Genomic DNA, 20,971 nt, shown 5'->3' with positions numbered 1-20,971 from the left:
ATGTGCTAATTGGCATCACACGCCAAACCATCAATAGGGTGCCGCATAACCAACACAAGATGAGGATCACACAAGCCATGATCAATCCACTAGAGTACCTTTTGGCTCTCCACCGGAGAAAGGTCAAGAACCCATCACAATCACCATGATCGGAGCTGGAGACAATCACCAACCTCCACTCAATGATTCTCGCTGCTCCAAGCCATCAAGGTGGTGGCAACCACCAAGAGAGTGAATCCCGTAGCGAAACATGAACACCAAGTGCCTCTAGATGCAAAAACTCAAGCAATGCACTTGGATTCACTCCTAATCTCACAAGGATGTTGAATCTATGATGGAGATGAGTGGGAGGCCTTTGGCTAAGCTCACAAGGTTGCTATGTCAATGCAAATAGCCAAGAGAGTGAGCTAGAGCTAGCCATAGGGCATAAATAGAAGTCCCCATGAAATATAGCCATTGTACCCCTTCACTAGGCACAACATGGGGTGACCGGACGCTCCGATTAGATCGATCGGACATAGGACCTCAGCGTTCAGTCGCCCGATGCTTGCCACATGTCATCAACTTCAAACACTGATCGCCCGATCTCAACGGTCATCAGTATATTTAAGTAGTGACTGGACGCGCTGCTCAAAGTGACCGGATACACCAACACCAGCATCTGGTCGTTTCTAGTAAGGTACCAGATGCAAAAAATCACGCTCGGACTCACTAGTGTTCGATCACTCAATGTCTCCCTATGCGCTACATATGTCATCATACGTCATATTAACCAGACTCAAGCCCTGAGCGTTCGGTCATGAGACCGAAACTGCACGCTCACTGCTGCCACTGACCGAACACGTCGATCCTATTGAGACCAGTGTCCGGTCACTTACAGTGACCTCTGTTCACCTAGGTTAAGCCACCGAACATGTCTGTTATGCTCTGTGAACCCTGTCTTTTCTTATAGTGTGCCGGTGGCACCGTCGGACTGTCCGTACTCTACGGGCGGACACTCTGCTGGTGAAGTTTCTAACCCTTGCTCAAATGTGCCAACCACCAAGTGTATCACCTTCTGCACATGTGTTAGCATATTTTCACAAAATGTTTTCAAGGGTGTTAGCACTCCACTAGATCCTAAATGCATATGCAATGAGTTAGAGCATCTAGTGGCACTTTGATAACCATATTTCGATACGAGTTTCACCCCTCTTAATAGTATGACTATCGATCCTAAATGTGATCACACTCACTAAGTGTCTCAATCACCTAAACAAAAATAGCTCCTATCACTTATACCTTTGCCTTGAGCCTTTTATTTTTCTCTTTCTTCTTTTCAAGTCCAAGCACTTGATCATCACCATGGCATCACCATCATCATGTCATGATCTTCATTTGCTTCACCACTTGGAATGTGCTACATATCTCATGATCACTTGATAAACTAGATTAGCACTTAGGGTTTCATCAATTCACCAAAACCAAACTAGAGCTTTCACCATCCCTGCCTCCAATCAATCGGTCTGAAAAGAGCTAGAACCCATGACAAGATAGCAACAAGTCTTCCAAGCGACCATACCTAAGTATGTGACCAGGATAATAAGTTTGTGACTTGCCTAGAGTCCAATGCAACGACCGGTCCTTAACCGACACATACAAGGAAAAAGTGTAACCAAGCCATGCCCTATTGGACGCAGGACACAACCTCTTACACCCACCAATACCCAAACCATATCCCTGCCCAATCACCATTTTTTCTTTCCACCATTTTATCATGAGTGATCATAATTATCACCTATTATGAGTAACGGCAGATTACTCACGCTACCAAAATCCTGAGCATAGTAGCTACTCGACCTATACTAGTAGGACTCATAGGTAGATATATTTATGCATATAGTTTCCATAAAATGTCTGTAATGTAAGTGCACATCATATATATTCAGTGATCATTTAAAATAAGGGTTATGCACTAGGCTTGCATTGGGCAAACGGTGGGTCAATAAAGTCAGCAACAAACAGCTTTGGGGCTCCCTCCTATATGAGAATCTCCTCCTCATACTTCTCAATGACCTCCTCATAGTCCTATTCATCCATAGGCATGAACTCTACCAACTCATGATCTACATGCATGAAATGATGGTGCAACACTTAGTAATATGGCAACAACAACTCTTAAAATATAAATACATCTATCAAGCTACTAAGCTAGTTCTACTAACTAAGGTGCTAAGTTACCTATTGTTACCACTAACAAGTATGAAACATGACACATATTATCTTGGCAACAAACGATATTCCTACTCTTAATTCTGATTTATTCTATAGATGATAAAACAAGGAGTAATAGCTACTCTATTTATCAACATACTCTAGGGCTATAAAAATTACAATGAGTACATAATAATCTAATGAACCTACTATAAAAATCTCATGGCTAAACCTATCATCAATTTGCCATAAAAATTCCTACAAACATTAAGCTAAATAATACTAAGCTTTCTAAAGTGAATTTATGAATCTATCATTATCACAGCTAACTGTAAACTAACTACAACAACAGATAGATAACATTTTTATGAACCTAACAAATTTTGTTTCACTATTTTTAGGCATCTATAAGATTTACTACAAATTATTAAAGTTCAACTCAAAACTAAATTAAATAAGACTGTACTAATTCATTGGAAAATGAAAAATCAATTTACACCACGCGGCCCGCGAGCGAGCGGAGCGGCCCACTCCAGCGCAGCGCAGCCCACGTCCGCTCGATGCGTGTGCATGCAACGCACTGGCGTGGCCCAGTCCATGCGACGACGACCTATGACTGGGAGGACCCGTGCGCTCCGGTCATCTTGCGAAAATGCCCTCGGCTTACTCGGTAATCACGTGAGCACTAAGAGCACTATTCCGTAAGTCTGCTATCTTACAACTATGCCCCTCCCATTTTCCATCTTTACCACAACCATACCCTCGGGTCCTCCCGTGTGTGCACCAGCGCGGTGGCGCTGGCATCGATGGTTTCGCCGGCTAGGCCAGCCCTTCCCCGCCCTACCTATAGAGTCAATACCTGCTTAGGCGTGAACACAAAGCACTGGGTGAAGAAAGCATGAGCTATGACACCGCAGCAAGGCCGGACCACGGTGGTGGAGCTCCTGCACTAAAAACAGCGATGTTTCGATGAGCTACAACAACGGCGAGGCAATTAGGACAGCGAATTAGCTCTAGGCACTCACCACGAACCCAGAAGGGGTGGTGGTTCGACCGAAGGTGGCCCAAGCCAAGCTGGCCACATGCGCATGGACGGTATGGTGGCGCATGGTGGTGGCAAGGCTATGTCAGGGGTGGCTAGGCGGTGGTATCAATTAGGCAAAGGTGCGCTGGGTGATGGGTAGGTGGAGGCGAAGTTGGCGGTGTAATGAATTGACGCGAGTAGCACTGGATTGGGAGCTTGCCGTCGATGCATACCGACATGGTCTTATTGACCTGATGGGAAGGAAACTCCAAATTGGAGCATGGCATGGCAAGGCTCACTACAAGCTAGGGTCGGGTGATTGGCTAGCTACATGATAGAGCCATGGGCAAAATTAATTGGACTGTGGTGCCTCCATTGACCCGAATTGAGAGGACCGGGTCCGGTGACCACGGCAACAGAGGAACAGGGGAAGACAGGCAAGACTTAGCTCATTGTTGTTGTGGCAGGACATGGCTGTCATTTGGTGCACCAATGGGGGAAGCGGCCAATGCACTAAGGACAGTGGTCTGCATGGCCATAAACCACAAACCGACGATGGTGGCTTGGCCCTACGCGCCGTAGTAGATGGCGCTGGTTTGAGGAGGCAGCAGCGCAGCGTCATCGAGCATCGATGTGATGGCAAGGCAGGTGGGGCAAGCCCACGCATGGCAAGGTGACGTGTGGGTAGGGTCAAGTGTGGCCATGTGCGCACAGCACCGCACAGGCAAACGTGAGGCGACAGAGCGACAGGCGGATGCCACGGTAATGGCAGAGCGCACGCAGGCGACTTCACACAAGCGGCCATGGCCAGCAGCCACATGATGTCATGACGCACGGAGTCAGTGACACGGTGAAGCAGAGGTAGTGGGCAAGCCAGGGCAGCGGGCCCATGACGACGGCGGTGGTCGAGCGGCCAGGTCACTGGGCGTGGCATGCGTGTGCGTGTGTGAGTTGTGTGCCAGGGCACGATAGTGGTGGTGCGGGTGAGGGCACCAGGGCACAACAATGGTGGGGTGGGTGCACGCCTAGGCATGCCAGAGCTGCGGCACTAAGCTGAACTGAGACAGTGACCGCGTCCAGACGGTGACACCAGCCGGAACATGCCATGCACGGCTTTTAAAGCTGCTAAAAAATCCAACTCAATGATTCAATTGCTAAACCAACTATTTAACGCTCGAGATGGTATGTCAAGCTACTAAAATAAATCCTAAGACCATACCACTACCGAACCCGATTCTCCTATAAAATTTCCCAAACTTAGCTTCTTCACACCGTTTTCTAACTTAAGAAATTGACTAAGTTTTTGGTTTGGATTCTCATCAACTTCGATTTCCAAGCTACCAACCATGCTAGCTAGGGGATTCCTTTCTCGATTGCAAGTATTTCACCGGCACCTATGAAGTTTGTACTACAAACTTTATTAAAGTGCTGAGTATGTGTTCTATAGCATTTTTGTTCCATAAAAATTCGTTTAGAACTCTAAGTGATATAACGCGACATGAAATATAACATCCGTTTCATGTTTCCGATGAACATTTCAAGTCACAGGAATTTATTTACACACTATAATTCATACACTCACACATAAATATGATGCTCATGCAGTGTTTTAGCAAAAGACTATACAGTGGAACACCGAGGGTGTTACATCTCGGCTCGTGCAACCACCGCCCATCGTCTCGTGTCGAACCCTAGATGAGCATTGGCCTCATAGATAGGTTAGCGTGGGTCCTGTGTGGCCAGCGTAAGCGCCAGTGCCACCGCTCGCCGTGCCAGTGCGCGTGGGGAAGGCCAAGGGCCTTGCCATTGTAAAGAAGAGAATGGTCTGAGGTTTTTTTTGCATAAGTGCTGTCTCTAGGAATAGTAACATGGACTGTGGGTTGTTTTGTTGATAGTCTAAGGGTGTTTTTGTTAATGTGCCAGAGCATGCAGGCCTCCCCACCGTGGGCCGCCTCCGCGCATGGGCCGTGTTTCGCCTGTGGGCTGCCGCGCGCTCGCGCACGTGCTTTGCGCCGCGTGGGACCAAAATAAGTTTAGCTTTTTCATAGAAAATAGAAATAGCTTTTCATTTGTATTTCTGAGCTGATCTTTGGTAAATGATATAATATCATGTAGGTATCCAAAAATTATGAAACCAATTTTATTAAGTTTCTAAAATTATGCTATCTATTAGTGTATTTAGTTCATATATATACTTGTTGACACCAGAAGCTATTAAATCATTTAAGAATGCTTAATATGATTAAGTTAAATATTGTAGGAATTTTTGTGGTGAATTGGTGATAGCTTTAGCTTTGAAAATTTTATAGTAGCTTCATGGTGTTATTATGTGCTCACTGTAATTTTTGTAGCTTTATAATAGACTTAACATAAGGGTAGCTAAATGCTCTTTGTTTCAAATATACATTAAATTATTAGTAGAAATAGAGATATATTCTTCATTTATAAAGCTAGGTGTTTGCTAGTTGAACCCAACGCTTTACTTGATGAAGATGATAGTTAGCTTAGTATCTTAATCATTAGAGCTAGCTTAGTAGTTACCATGTGTATTCTTATTTTAAGAGTTGCTGTTGCTGAAATGCTAAGTGTTGCATCATCATCGCATGCATGTAGAGAACGAGTTGACGAAGATTATGACCATCGGAGATCATGAGTTTGAGGAGGTGATCGAAGAGTATGAGGAGGAGATCCTCATGTAGAAGGAGGTTTTGGAGCCGCCACTGACTGACTGAGCTAACACCGCACCTGCCCAAGGCAAGCCCCGGTGCATAACCCTTATTTTGAATAATAACTGGATATATATATGTGATGTGCATTTATGTTATAGGATTTATATTGAAACTACATGCATAGATAACCTACATATGAGTCCTACCAACATAGGTTGAGTAGCTGCTATGCTTAGGCTATCAGTAGCGTGGGTAACCTACCGTTACTCACAACAGGTGATTATTATTATTATTATTATCACTTGAAGGGACCGTGACGTTTAAGAGGGGGTGGGTGAATTAGGTAACTTAAAATTCTAACTCTAAACTATGGTCTCTTTTTCTAACCTTAGCAAAACCTATACAAAAGATAAACTATCTAAATGTGCAACTACGGTTTTGCTAGTGTGTTGCTATCTCTACCATAAAAGGAGTAATACGATCAATGTAAATACGGAAGCTAAAGAGTAAGGTAGAGATATGCAAACTCCCATCGATGACTCTGGTATTTTTACTAAGGTATCGAGAAGCGCATAAGCTTCCCCTAGTCCTTGTTGGAGCCCCTCTTAAGGAATCCCTCGCAAGGGCCAAGCTCCCGGTCGGATAACTCTATGGATAGCCTCGGGCCTTCCCCACGCATAAGTGGGTCTCCGACATGCCTTCCAGCAAGCCTCTCCCAGATGCTCCCCGCCGTCTTCACTATCAAGCTTCCGGCCAAAACGCCACGGGCCTTGTTTCCTCTGGTACACGGTGACGGTCACACCACAAACACGGTTGGTGTTATCTCATAAGACTACAAGCCCCTCTGATGTACAACAATGGTGCGCGCAAGCACTGAGTGGTAAGATATATATAAACCTCACTAAACACTAGGCCTAAACCTAGAGCAAGCGCATACGCAGTGGTCTAATCAATCTAAGCACTTCGCAAAGCACCTACTCTAATCACCTAATAAAACACTAAGCACTATGCAAGTGGAGATAACTAAAATAGTGTATCAACACCCTTGGTATGTTTCCTTAGCTCCACACTCCTCAAATGGCTGGTTGGGGGTCTATTTATAAGCCCCATTGAGAAAATAGCTGTTGGGGATGAAATTTTGCTTTTCTGCTACTGACTGGACACTGGAGTCATCCTAATCGGATGCGTTCGATTGTCCCGACCGTTGGAGCCGCAAATAGCCGATCGGACGCTGCCAGCGTCCGGTCAGTTGCCACTAGACACGTCTGGTCGCAATTTCACTGCTCTAGAACCTCTCTATACTCGATCGGACGCTGCTGTCTTGCATCCAGTCGATTTTGTCGCCAGCGTCCGATCAATGCTGAGTGTGTTGCCGGGCTGATGAACAGTGCCATCGGTGCGTCTAGTCAATTTACTTGTTCAGCGTCCGGTCACTGCTGTTGACGCCTACTATTGCCGAGGCACTGATCGGAGTGTTCGATCACTTTCCTCTAGCGTCCGGTCTAGCGTCCGGTCACTGTGAGCTCGTTTCTTCACGATCTTGTGTGCAGCTTGGTTCCTATCTTCATGCTTAGACTTTGCTTGATATCTTGGGTCTTCTTTTGTGCTCCTAAGGTCTTTCTTGTGGTGTTGATCATCGGATCATCATGTCGCCTTCGTCCAAGCCATGTCTTGCACCTATTGAACTATAAAACAAACACTTGCAAATTCATTAGTTTAATTTGATTGTGTTGATCATCAAACACCAAAATCCAAAGTAAATGGACCTAGGGTCCATTTTCCTTACATCACTCTCATGATAAAATGGTGAAAGGAAATAGAGACCAGGCAGATATATGGTACGAGTATTGGTGGTGTAAGAGGTTGTGTCTCATAGCCAACGGGGCATAGCTTGGTTACACTGTTTTTCCTGTCTGTGTCGGTTAAGGACCGACCATTGCATTAGATTCTAGTCAGGTCACAGACTTATTATCCTGAGCACATACTTGTTTATGGGAGCAGGAGAGGCTCGTTGATCTCTTGTCGTGGGTTTTGGCTTTTTCTGGACTGACTAATTAGAGACGGGGATGGTGGAGGTCTAAGCACCACACTGAGTCTATGACTCAGATGTGGGGGCTTGGAGTCCAAGTTTGGACGGAGACATGGATCCCTTGATAGGAGAGTGGTGGGTTGGTCCTACTTATGTCTGGGGTACAAGTGAGGTGTGTGTTTCGGGGTACCTAGCAGGGCTACATTGATTCGCGAATCATCAGGTAATCCGGTACGACTTGTCTACGATCTAGCACCGTAGTAAGAACTGAAAGATGAAAGGTGATAAAATAGATCTGATTGCTCAACTCTTGCTTGAAAGTAGAACACGTGCTTACATAGAATGGTTAGCTAATAAACTAATCATGACTGCTAATGAAACACATACATAAGGATTCACTACTAGTATTGCTTTTTGTAAAAAGAAAACCCAGCAAACCATAAAGCTTATCATATCCTTTGGAGTCGGGAAATTATTCCCACCAGGTGGGTAAGTCTTGTGAGTACATTGTGTACTCAGGGTTTATTACCCCTGTTGTAGGTGCAGCTTGAGGAGTAGCAGTTGTGTAGAAGATTCTTCTGGTGGACACAGATGGATCCTTGTATCTTATCGTTAGATGTTTATTTTAATTCCACTATTTAAATTCTACACTCTAAACTTGGTATTGTAATAATGTATTTTTGAGAACTCGTGTGGTATGAAATGGACTAAGTATTGTAAACTCGTTCTTATTATTGGATCCTGGAGGAAAAACGTGGATGGTTCGAGTTCTCCCTTGTGGTGTGCTCGATGAAACCGTCCGATGTAGCTTGTTTTCGGGGTGCTTAGTGTCTGGTGGAAGATGAACGCCTCCGAAAACGTACTATTTCAGACGGTTGTGCCACAGACGCCTACTCTTGGAATGTTTTTTGAGGTTGTGTTGGAGAATTTAGTACTACCTCCGTTCCTAAAAGAATACAACTATAGGTTGCGTGCTACAAAAAGTAATTCATGTTTAAATAAGTTTCTAGTGAATGATATTCACATTTATGACTCTAAATTAATTTATTATGAAAATATATTTTGTAATTAATCTAATGATATTAATTTGATACTATAAATATTTTATAATTTTTATCTATAATTTATCAAACTTGATATACTAAAACACGACAATGTTTCAGAATTACATTTTTTTTAGACTCTGGAGTACTAAACTAGTGCAAGTGGTATGCCATTCGTGGTGCGGCTTAAACCGTCTTTAGAATGCAGCAAAAAGACTAAAGTTGGTCCTAAAACAAAAAAAAAATTGAGTTCCAGGAAAACGAAGACCAAACACTAACAAAAATGAGTTACAACGGTACTACCTTGACTAACTTTAACATTTGTTCGCTAACAGTATCGCAATAGTGCATGTTGGCCCTGTTCGGTTTATCTCATATTCGGTTTATTCGGCTTCTTTTTTCAACCGGAACAGTATTTTTCTCTCACAATAATTCAGTCGGAACAATATTTTCAGTCAGTTTTAGCCAAGTTTCAGACCAATGAACGGGCCATTGTTACTAAGAATCTAGCATACATCAGCTATGGGCATGTTTGGTTCATGCCTAAGCTGGCACGCCAAATATTCGGTAAATTATGGCTGCCATAAAGTTTGGTGATTAAAATTGAAGTCACACTTGTGGTAAAGTTTGAGTCTATGACATGTGACAGAGAGGTAAGAAAGTGTGTCATGTTATAGTTATAGTAATGAACCAAACCGCTGCGGAAAAAACCATAATATAGCTATTTTTTTATAACATATAGCTAATTTTTGGCGTGGTAAGTTTTCGTCGTGAATGAACAAGTCCTAATGTTCTAGCTACCGAAGCAATGTTTATCAGTCTGTTCGGGAGGCCGTAAATGATCGTGGATTATTTACTGCTAACTGGTTTGGTGTGAGAGAAAAACATTATTCCTGACTGAAAATTTACGATTATTTACGAGCAAGCGAAAATAGTTTTCTACTTTTCTCCGTCCCACCCTGAGCCTGAGTGCATTCCGTTAACACAACACAAATGGGGCCAATCGCATCGAATGGCCGCAGAGAACGAGGGCGCCGTACTATTTTTGGTGCGGCAGGCCGCCCGCGCCCAGCCGCCCAGCCACAGCCACATCCTGACAGGCTGACACCCATCCCCGCGCGCGGCGGGCGGCCACCCACGGCGGTGCACCTGCCCCGCGACCTTTCTCCATGGTCACCGCCTCGCCTCTTCTCGCCCCGGGGCCCTCCCGGCCCCGCTCCAACCCCCAACCTCGTGGCCAGCGCAGCGCAAGCAGCGGTAGCAGCAGTAGACGTGGTAGAGGAAGGTTTGGACGAATAGAAATTAGAGGCAAAGGGCGAGGATGAGGAGGTGGACGGGATAAGGAAGTGACGACGGAGGGAACAAACCGCGATGCTGCGGCGCGCGGCGAGCAACGCCTACTCGTGGTGGTGGGCGAGCCACATCCGCAGTACGCAGTCCAAATGGCTCGACAACAATCTTCAAGGTAGTATCTTGCCCGCCACAATGCTTAAGAATAATCCTCCACATAACACGAAGATATGAGAAATCGTGACTTACAACCTTTTAACATTGAAGTACACCGTTTCTTGTAGTATTTGTTGGCTAGCAGTACCGCTTCATTTTCTTGTGCGACAAATTTTCTCACTATTCTCTCTTTATAAGCAGAAAACGATGTAGCATTTCTAATACCATGATACGAATGTGCACTATTTTTCTCACAGTTTTTCAGTATATCTTTTGTTGTCTTTGCAGAGATGGAAACGAGGGTGAAGTCCATGATCAAACTCATAGAAATAAATGCTGACACTTTCGCAAAGAAGGCAGAGCTGTACTTCAAGAACAGGCCTGAGCTGGTAAACCTCGTCGAGGAGACATATAGATCTTACCAGGCGCTCGCTGATCGATGTGATCGGATATCAGGGGAGCTCCACAAGTCAAATCACACCATGGCAACTGCGTTTCCGGAGCAGGTACAGCTCTCACTGCAAAATGACAATGGCGACGGATTCCCAAGGGGTATCACAGGGATCAATATCAGCAAAGGAACTAGCCCAGCTCCAAAGAGGACACAGACACATAAGAGGATTACCTCTCAGATGAGCAAAGAAAAGGCACAAGAAGAGATCGAGAGGCTCCAGAAGGAAATTTTGGTGTTACAAACTGAGAAAGAGTTCTTCAAGAGCTCATATGAATCTTCACTGGACAAGTACTTGGATATTGAACGAAGGGCAACAGAGATGCAAGAGGAGGTATGGAGCTTGCAAGAGACTTTTAATACCAGTGCAGTTATCGAAGACAATGAAGCTCGGGCTTTGATGGCTGCACGGGCCCTTATTTGCTGTGAGGATACACTGATTAACTTGCAAGATCAGCAAAAGCGATCATCTCAAGAGGCAAAAACAGAGTTCCAACGAGTCATAGAAGCAAAAATGAAGCTAAAAGCTTTCAAGAGTGAGTGTGGGCACCCTGATAATCAAAAGGAGCTAAGTGATCAGCAATATGTAGTGACCAGCTCTGCACATCCATCTACAGAGAATAATGACTCCATCCCGCAAGACCGCAGGCTCCAGCTACAGGAAGTATGCCAAAAGATCAAACTGCAGTTTGAGTCGTGCTCAGAGGCATCTGTAGTGCATCTAGCAGGAATGGTTGATGAATTCGTGGATAAGGTGATCGCACTAGAAATTGCAGCTACATCACAGAATGCTCAAATCAATAGAATGAGAGCTGAGGCAGATGAGCTGCACAAGCGTCTGAATAGTTTGGAGGAAGAGAAGGCAGGTTTAGTTGGGGATTCCAGCAAGTTGTCTGAGAGGTTGAGGCAAGTTGAGGAGGTGCTGCAAACAATTCAGCGGATTGAGAAGTCTGTGCACACTGAAAATGGAAATATTCACAGACAATTAACTGATACATGCAACAGTCTTACTGATTTCGTGGAGAAGGTGGATGCTCCTCTGAGCGAAGAAACAGTAGATTCATCTGAAGGGTCTAAAGGAATTGCTTCCGAAGAATATGCAGATAAGCCTGGCACATTCTCTGATCCATTTCAAGCCGATTCAGGCACTGCAGGTAAATCGATGGATGAAGACTCATTGGACTCATTTGATATCTCTAGTGAGGCACAGGAAGAAGACGCAGATGGCACCTTAGGGTGGCAGCAAGTAGTTCTGAACGGGTTAGAGGGCAAGGATAAAATCCTCTTAAGAGATTACACATCCATCCTTCGGAGCTACAAAGATACAAAGAAGCAGCTTTCAGAAATAGAGAAGAAAAATCAAGAATATCATCTTGAGGCTATGTCAGAAATGAAAGAGTTAAAGAGTGCCAATGTAACAAAAGATGATGAGATTCGCTCTCTTAGGCGAATGTTGAGCTCTTTACAGTCCAAGATCAACACCTATCCAATTCAGTGTGCTGAGAAGTCTGAAGAATCATCCAAAGAAAACAACGATCCTTGTCTAGAAGACGAGATTGGTGAGATAGAAGAATACATGAAGCAGTGTCGAAATGAAGAACCACATGTTTCTTCGTTAGAGGAGAAGTTCAGAGAAGAAATTAGCAAAGTATTAGAGGAAAGCTTGGACTTCTGGTTGAGGTTCAGTACATCGTATCGTTATATCCAGAAATTCCAAAAAGCATTTGATAAAGCGAAAGCTGAACTGGATAGACTTACTGATGCAAAAGCTCAGGAGGGCTTAGACACTGGTTCTGCTGGTCAGTCTGTTAGAAAACAAGAGTCGGCTGCCCTTGAAAAGAAACTCCGTGACTTGAGTACTGATCTCCAAGTTTGGTTGGAAAAGAATGTGCTGTTACAGGGGGAGCTTGAGAGTAGATTTTCATTGCTGTGTAGCATACAAGAGGAGATATCTAAGGTCACAACATTGGATCGAACCGATGAAGCTCACTTTACTCCTTTCCAGGCTGCAAAGTTCCAAGGTGAGGTAAGTAATATGAAGCAAGAGAATAACAAGGTCACCACAGAGCTACAGGCTGGGCTTGACCATGTAAGGGGCCTCCAAGTGGAAATTGGGAGGACTGTTTTGAAGCTCAGAGACAATATTGAACTATCCATTGGGAGAAGCAACCGAGCACAGAAGAACTTCAGATCTCTATCAGCGAAGGCCGGGGTACCTCTACGAACTTTCTTATTTGGTTCTAAGCCGAAAAAAGCATCGTTATTTTCATGTATGCCTGTGATGCCAAAGCCAGTTTCTGACATGAGGCCAGGGCATTTTAGATAAGACCGGGTAGAGTGTCAGCTAATTTTTTCTTTTGTTCGATATGAGGGTTCTCTGTAAACATGTTAGTTTTGATTGAATGTTTAGTCTTTGTAGGTTTTAAACCGAAAAGGATCATGTAACCAACTTAATTTTTCACTGATTTGTTCAGTGATGTGTAATCTGTATTCCTGTACATCCTTACTGCCAAAATACTAGAAGAATCTGACATGCAAATGTATAACGCCACACTAATTCATGCCACTGCTGTGACTTTTGGGTGGGATAGTGTTGTAATGTGTTCAGTTAAACTTGAGTTGTTAAATCGTAACATCAGTTTGTTATTTGCCTACCCACTAGAAAAAGTAGTGGTGCAACTATTTGCATGTTGACCATCTTTGAGAAAGTTTGGTCTTGTGGTGCATTGTACAAGCTTGTCAATCAAATGTTGCTATCAGTGACTTTTTCCATTTTCATGTTCTTTTAGGTAATTAATTATCATGGATGAATGACACACCTCGACTAGGTGTAAAATATATGTTGGTAAATGAGAAATAGGTTATGCATTTAGTCAAATCAAATGTCAATATACTCTTCCAAACAACACTCAGAGCTGTTAGTTTGAAGCTTCAGATATTCTTGTCTTTTCTGATGGTGACATTCATCGTTATCCGGTGACCTTTTCTGGCAGGATTTTGGCTAAGTTTCATGATTTGATCATCGATCTTGCTTTCAGGTGACAATGTCATTCTGCATGCAGGGCATCAATAAAATTGCAATGTTAGAGATAAGTGTGCGAAAGCTTCGTCATGTTTGGTTGATGTCTGATCCAAACTTAGCTTGGGTGCGTTGTCTGTTCCCATTGACATCTGTAAAAGAAGTCATGTTCCTTCTGCAACCGAAATGGCACTGCTTGTGTCTTTCTTCTATTACTTTCTTTCTTATTTAACAAAATTTTGCAGGTTTTCCCGTTTCATTGAGAAAGTAAGGAAGAAAGAGATGGCTGAGGGCTGAGGCTAAGAAATATAAGTGTGGTTGAGATGAGTTTGGTAAGTTCACCTGTATAACAATCATTCAAACAGTCCATCTTATGTGTCAGAGATAAACGATCCAGAAGTTTTAAATGTTTATGCATTGATTGTACTGATTGGCCACCTAAAGGAAGAAAATAGGGTGTACTCCCTCTGGTTCTCTAAAGCAAGTCGTTTTGGACATCGACACGGTCTTTAAGAAACGACTTTGACCGCTACTTTTTGCTATAAAATATTTATAAAATATAGTCAATATATACTTTTATGAAACTACATTTCGAGATGAATCTACTTACATCACTTTCATATTTTCAAACTCAACCCAAAAGAAGTTATTTGTAGTTAAAGTTTAAAATGTTTGACTTAAGACAAACCTCAAAACGACTTGCTTTAGAGAACCGGAGGGAGTACTCTGCATTGTGATTTGCAATAATAATTGAATATACTAGCCAAAAAGGATAAAAGTTGTCAAATTAATAAGTTGTGCTGTTGGAGAAATCATCTCAAATGCCCAATCTTAGTGTATAATGTGCTTTGCAGTGTCATATCCAAAATTCCGAACATGTAAAGATTTCATGATTTTAGTACATCCAATGAATGGTAGAAAGACTTGGAATATAATGAGAGGGCATGTTATGGGGAGATAATTAGCAGTAAATTTGTGAATGTATCACAGGAAAAAAACGCAATTAAGCTAAACCAGAGAAGTACTACTCCATGCTGCAATTGCATACTGTGAAAATGGGGGAAAAAGTACAGAGGACTGGTTCTAGTCCCATCTACTGCCCCATGCACGTTTTGCCTGATGTGGAAACAATTCCTCTTATCTTAAACAGGTTTGCTCAGTGTTTTCTTCTGCTACAAGGGGTAAGTGGTGAGGTATCTCCTTTTTTTTCTGGTCCAATGCAAAATGTGTAGCATTAAGCCCTACAAGATCTTTGACAATGACGCATATCTTTCATATCAAACTGTCTTGGAATATTTCAGTAAAGCATCTCATGTTCGTCGAACACCAGCACTACGTCTTATGGCCTTATGGGGCTACATGGACCTTTGTTCTGCAGGACTGTTGGGACCTTACTGTAGCGAATGAAGATAAGGGCTGTTTGCAAAGCTCGAGCTGCTTCCTAGTTAAGCTTAGCCGAATCGAAACAGAAGGCTGTAGTCCAAAGAAGCATGTCTTTGTCGAACTACAGTAAGTATTCTACACCTTTGGTTTCAATCTGCATTCCAGATTTTCAGGTTTGTGCTCCTGTATTCACAGTAACTGGATCTACAAGTGCTAATATCTTCAAGTGAAGTCAACACAGGTAGGAGCACTGGGAGGAGTGCATCGTTGTCTGTGCAAGTCAATGTCTAACAGTTCTGTGCTCTCAAACACTGAGCAAACCTGTTTAAGATAAGTGGTGTTGACTCGTTATGGTCGCATTCTCTTATCTGACGATGAAAGATCATCCTGTCTATATTAACTGCATGCAGCGGAAACCAAAATACTGCGAACTTCATTTTCCGAAGGTTCACGCACGCAAAAATATCTTTGGAGATCAGTTAACCAGAGGCGCAGTACCTCATTGATCCCATTTTTATTTTAATAGAAAGGGACACTGCCATCAAGCTCCTTGGGTTTGTTAATCGACGTATACTTAGACCTTAGTTGGAGCATATTCGCTAGCTTGTGACACCTAATTTTCATTCTCCTAATTGCTAACTTCAGAATGACCTTTTTTCCATCAAAGGGGTTAGAATATGTCTCTTTTTTTGTTCGGAAGGAAGAGCATCTGCCTTCCAATAGCGCCTTAATTTCCTATATAAAAGGACAAAACAACTTGTCGAGGAACTATTGCCCTATTCTTCATAATTCAGCTGTAAAATTGTGCGTTTGATGCTCTTCGGTCTTTCATACAAGTCTAGATATGATCTTATAATAATGGTCAAATTGTAACACAGCGTGAAAGTAAAGTCCAAAGTTTGACCAAGGGTAAAACTGCTCGCTCGCCACATTTTTGGAACAAAAATGTAATGCTGTGTTATGATATCCAACCGCCTCCCTCACCCGTCGGATTCTGCATGGGCGGCTCTGCATCTTCGACATGAGTTGCTACAACATAGGTAAATGCTATCCTGCTGCTTTCGGTTGCATTACTATGTAACGTATAGCGTTTTCATGTTACGAGAGATCGGATGGCTCAAATCACTCGACAGTGCTTGACACATAATTATGCCCGGAGACATATATTTCGCGTATCTAATCTATCCTATCAACCAATCAAAGTTCCTACCTTCAAAATTCAAATGGTACAATGTTGAACTATTGATTGAAGCTTGATCTGACTGCACAAACACGTTCCCAGGAGCAGTACAATTATACTGCTGAGATAAGATTTTTTTGGTTTTAGGGGTGACCCCACCACCTTTCAGCGCACAGCGCACAGCGCACAGCACTAGCACTAGCAGCAGCAGATTGCAGAAGAACAATACACGGCAAGCCTCCCCACCACTTCTTATATCTGCGCACCCCTCCCTCTCAAACTCCCCACAAAGCCCAAACCCAAACCACAGTCGGCGCAAAGCCACAAGGCTTTTCCACGTCCAAAAGCCATGTTCCGCCAATCCTCCTCCTCCCCCTCGTCCTACAGCGACGCGCTCATGCACCACCACGCCGCGAGCTTCTCCGCCGCCGCTGCGCTGTCCGTCACCGTCCCGGCGCAGATCCCCCCCGGCGCCGCGGCCGGCGGGTACCTCGACGGCGGCAATGTTGGCGCCTTCTCGTCGCCGCCGTCGTTCTGCTACTCCTCCTCGCTGCCGTCGTCGTACTACAACTACAACAGCATCCAGAGGAGCATCAGCTCGCACTCGCTCCCGATGCACCTGCAGCTGGCCGACGTGTCGCTCGGTGGCGTCGGCGGCGGCAGCGGCTTCTACTCGCCGTCTTCGCCGTCCACGCACCAGCTGACGACGCTGCCGCCGCTCTCGTCCTCCCCGTCCTCCTCCTCCGGCGAATTCTTTGAGTTCACCTCGTCGTGCCCCGTCCGCCGCGTCTTCAGCACCGGCGATCTCCAGGTACCGCGTCCATCGTGCATCTCGACAAGCCTGGCTGGCACATAATTCATCAGAGCTGCACCCAATCCAAGGCAATAAATAATAAAAAAAACTGAAACTCTGCTGATGTGCTGGCAATGAACAGGGCATGAACGGGTCGTCGCCGCCGCGCCCGGTGCCGTCGGGCGACGGCTGCGGCCAAGAGGGAGGCGGGCCGCTCTCACAGAAGGTCGGCCGGTACAGCGCCGAGGAGAGGAAAGAGCGGGTCGAGCGCTACCGTGTCAAACGGCACCAGAGAAACTTCAACAAGAAGATCACTGTAATTGATCGCATCTCCCTACCCTGCAAATGATTCAATTTCCTCTGTCGCCGCACCGGCGCACTCTCTCTTCAAACATCCATTCGTGTCAGCTAACGTCTGATCACTCGCTGCCCCCCGCAGTATGCCTGCAGGAAGACGCTGGCGGACAGCCGCCCGCGGGTGAAGGGCCGGTTCGCGAGGAACGGCGAGACCGACGCGGAAGCCGACGAGCGCGAGGCGTCCGACAACAGCCACGAGTACGGCTGCAGCCACAATGAGCTCAACAGCAACGGGAACACCTACAGCGCGGGCAGGAGCTACGACGGCCACTACAGCAATAGGCTGAACGGCGCCGGCGGCGTCAGCAACGGCGCCATCTCAGCATTCAGCGGCGCCGGCGACAATGGCGAGTGGTGGTGGCGGGCGCCGGGTGCCGCCGCGGCTGACGACGAGGTGCAGCGGCAGGTCGGCTTCGACGACGAGGACGAGCTCTGGGCGACCCTCGGCGACATGCTGTCGGTGAACCTGGCCTCGTAGGCCGCGATCGCCTGCAGGCAGGCCAGTCACCAGTCACTAGCCGAGTAGCGCGCCAGGGGCGATGGAGCCAACGCGACGTGGCGTTGGTGGCGGGTGGGGTGCGGTGCACGCGCGAGCACTCAGGCTCCGCTCCGCTCGATCGGGGCGCCGGTGCGCGGCGCAGTACGGTGTGGTGAAGAGGTCTGGTCGGCGTCGTTGACCTTCCCTTGTGTATGATTGATTGCCTTGTAAACTTTTAGCCAGAAACATCATGAAGCAACAAAAAAAAAGTTTGAAACATCTTCCCGCAGTCTCTAGTATCATGTGACACTGATAACAGCTTGTGCTCCGTGAGATCCGTGTGACTTCCACAAAGCTGCTTGAACTAGCCTGAGGATTAACCTTAGTATACCAGTGCTGCTTTGCATCCCAATTTGCAGGTCGTAGTTTTCGTTGTGCCTGTCCACTGGCAGGCACTGCACATTTAAGACTTGAAATGGAGCGTATCATATGATCCGTCAGTGACAGGATGTCATGTCATGGTAGTTTGCTCACTTGGCTGGCCTACCTCTCCCTAACCACACCACACCCGTGGGGGCTACGACTTCTCCCGGTGTTGCAGGAGATGGATGGATGGCAGGTGGCAGTGCAATTGCAATGCAATGGAGGCAGGCGGTCAGTCAAAGGGGCCGGGCCGGGCGGGGGTGGAGATCACTGTCGCGGCGTCGTGAACGCGGGCGAGGCGTCCGTGATGCGCAACCAACCTTCCCGCCCGGCTTTTGGAGGGGTTCAGCTTCTTCAGTCACTTCAATGGCCGTCTCGGGGATGTTCGATCCCATTGGCTTGCCCGCGCACACGGCACACTACACGTGACCGGCAGCTAACTCGATCGAGTTCAGTCGCCGCGGGATTGGTAAATCAAGTCAGTAGCTGTTCGGTATGGGTCGTGTCAGCATCTGCATTTGTTTGGGTTGGGTCGATAATTTGTGTATAATTAACGATGTGCCGTATGACTTGTGACAACGCGCGAAAATGACCTTCGGAGCAACCTTACTAGCAAGGCGGCATAGCACGGGCAGTTAGCTTTATTTCGTTATTATAATGTCTGAAGTTTTGTAATTTCAAAATGATTTTTTTTTATAATTGGTCCACACTTCATATGCTCACATTGTATCATATTGAAGCAGAGTGATGGGTGGTTTGGGGAAGACGGACCAAAAAAATACAAAGTCACTTGTTGAGAAGGTGAAGGGCCCTCAACAGGTTTGTGTTCCAAAAGCTTGATCTCTTGTGTGTAGGTGAACTACAAGACCGGTGGAAGTTATTGGGTTATTGATAGTGGTTGCACACAACATATGACCGGTGATCCTCGTATGTTCACCTTACTAGATGAAGAAGTAGATGGACAAAAAAGAATCACATTTGGAGATAATTCAAATGGCAAGGTTTAAGGATTGGGCAAAGTGTCAATATCAAATTATCATTCTATCTCAAATGTGCTATATGTTGCTTCATTGAGCTTCAACTTGCTATCCGTTGGATAATTGTGTGATCTTGGTTTCCAATGCTTGTTCACCTAGAAGGAAGTTATTGTATCTAAGAAGGATGATGATCAAGTGATATTCAAAGGATTTAGATACAATAACCTATATTTAGTAGATTTCACCTCCGAAGATGCTAACTTGAAGACATGTCTATTCATCAAAACAACACTTGGGTGGCTATGACATTGAAGACTTGCTCATGTTGGGATGAGCTCACTCAAGAAGCTAATAAAGAATGATTTAGTGAGATGGTTGAAGGATGTAAAGTTTGAAAAGGATAAGCTTTGTAGTGCATGTCAAGCCAGCAAGCAAGTTGCAAATACTCATCCAACAAAAGCTTTCATGTTAACCACAAGAGTGCTAGAACTTCTTCACATAGACTTATTTGGACCAACAACATACAAGAGTTTGGGAGGAAATCTTTATTGTCTTGTGATTGTTGATGACTATTCAAGATACACATGGGTATTCTTCCTTCATGACAAATCCAAAGTTGCATCATGCTTCAAGAAGTTTGTCAAGAGAGCACAAAATGAATTTGAAGTGAAGCTCAAGAAGATTAAAAGTGACAACGGCAAAGAATTTGACAACACAAATATAGAAGCCTATTGTGATGAAGTTGGGATCAAGCATGAGGTCTTCACAACATATACTCCTCAATAAAATAGTGTAGTTGAGAGAAAGAACCGGACTTTGATCACACTAGCAAGACAATGCTTGATGAGTACAACACTCCCGAAGCTCTATGGGCGGAAGCTATCAACACCGCATGCTATGCATCCAACCGCCTATTCCTTTAAAAGTTTCTTAGTAAGACACCTTGTGAGTTGCTCAATGGGAAGAAGCCGGACGTCTTCTTCTTTAGGGTGTTTGGTTGCAAATGCTACATCTACAAGAAGCGGCAACACCTAGAGAAGTTTCAAAGACGTGATATTGATTTTCTTATTGGTTACTCATCAAAGTTCAAAGCATATAGAGTATTTAATCATGCTACCGGCTTGGTTGAAGAAACATATGATGTGGAATTTGATAAATCTAACAGCTCCCAAGGAGCACATGAGAATCTTGATGATATAGGTGATGAACCATTGAGGGAGGCCATGAAGAACATTTCGGTTGGAGACATCAAGCCTAATGATGATGAAGATGATGTATAAGTGATCAATCCTCCTTCTTCATCAAGTGTGCTCCACAACCTCCCCCTCAAGTGTTTGATGGTGAAAAAGATGGGAGAGTAGAAAATGAAGACACTCATGTCTCCCATGAGCAAATGGTGGTACAAGCATAAGATATTGATGCTCCACAACCTCCCTCTCAAATGTTTGATAGAAGAAATTTATCTCTACTATAAGCTCATCCACAAGATCTCATCATAGAGAGTCC

At 44.9% G+C, this 20,971-nt stretch overlaps 3 protein-coding genes across 12 annotated transcripts in view; all 3 read left to right on the top strand.

The window, feature by feature from the left end:
- The window catches only part of LOC136456784 (small ribosomal subunit protein uS12), a 264,823-nt gene that overhangs the window by 131,653 nt on the left and 112,199 nt on the right, over positions 1–20,971 (top strand). The window lies entirely within an intron of this gene.
- The window catches only part of LOC136456781 (protein NETWORKED 2A-like), a 258,690-nt gene continuing 247,811 nt past the window's right edge, over positions 10,093–20,971 (top strand). Inside the window, exons 1-6 of one of the 10 annotated variants that reach the window (XR_010759528.1) lie at positions 10,093–10,423; positions 10,693–13,067; positions 13,894–14,001; positions 14,120–14,206; positions 15,025–15,055; positions 15,253–16,244. Coding sequence is in view for 3 of the 10 variants with exons in the window: in XM_066456756.1 (XP_066312853.1) it covers positions 10,330–10,423; positions 10,693–13,067; positions 13,894–14,001; positions 14,120–14,137 (2,595 nt within the window). In the remaining 7 variants the exon portion in view is untranslated. Of the gene's footprint in view, positions 10,424–10,692; positions 13,767–13,893; positions 14,002–14,119; positions 16,248–20,971 lie in introns of those variants that run through there. The other 9 variants (XR_010759526.1, XR_010759522.1, XR_010759523.1 and 6 more) reach the window with 9 other exon arrangements.
- Positions 16,531–18,404, top strand: LOC136459359 (uncharacterized). Its single transcript, XM_066459222.1, has 3 exons — positions 16,531–17,248; positions 17,373–17,546; positions 17,670–18,404. The coding sequence occupies exons 1-3, from the start codon at positions 16,787–16,789 to the stop codon at positions 18,063–18,065; spliced, it is 1,032 nt and encodes a 343-aa protein (XP_066315319.1). The 5' UTR covers positions 16,531–16,786; the 3' UTR covers positions 18,066–18,404.

This window comes from Miscanthus floridulus, chromosome 6, assembly GCF_019320115.1.
Source record: "Miscanthus floridulus cultivar M001 chromosome 6, ASM1932011v1, whole genome shotgun sequence".
Lineage (NCBI taxonomy): Eukaryota > Viridiplantae > Streptophyta > Magnoliopsida > Poales > Poaceae > Miscanthus > Miscanthus floridulus.
The sequence above is the reverse complement of the archived record's forward strand: the minus strand, read 5'-3'. Positions and strand labels throughout refer to the sequence as shown.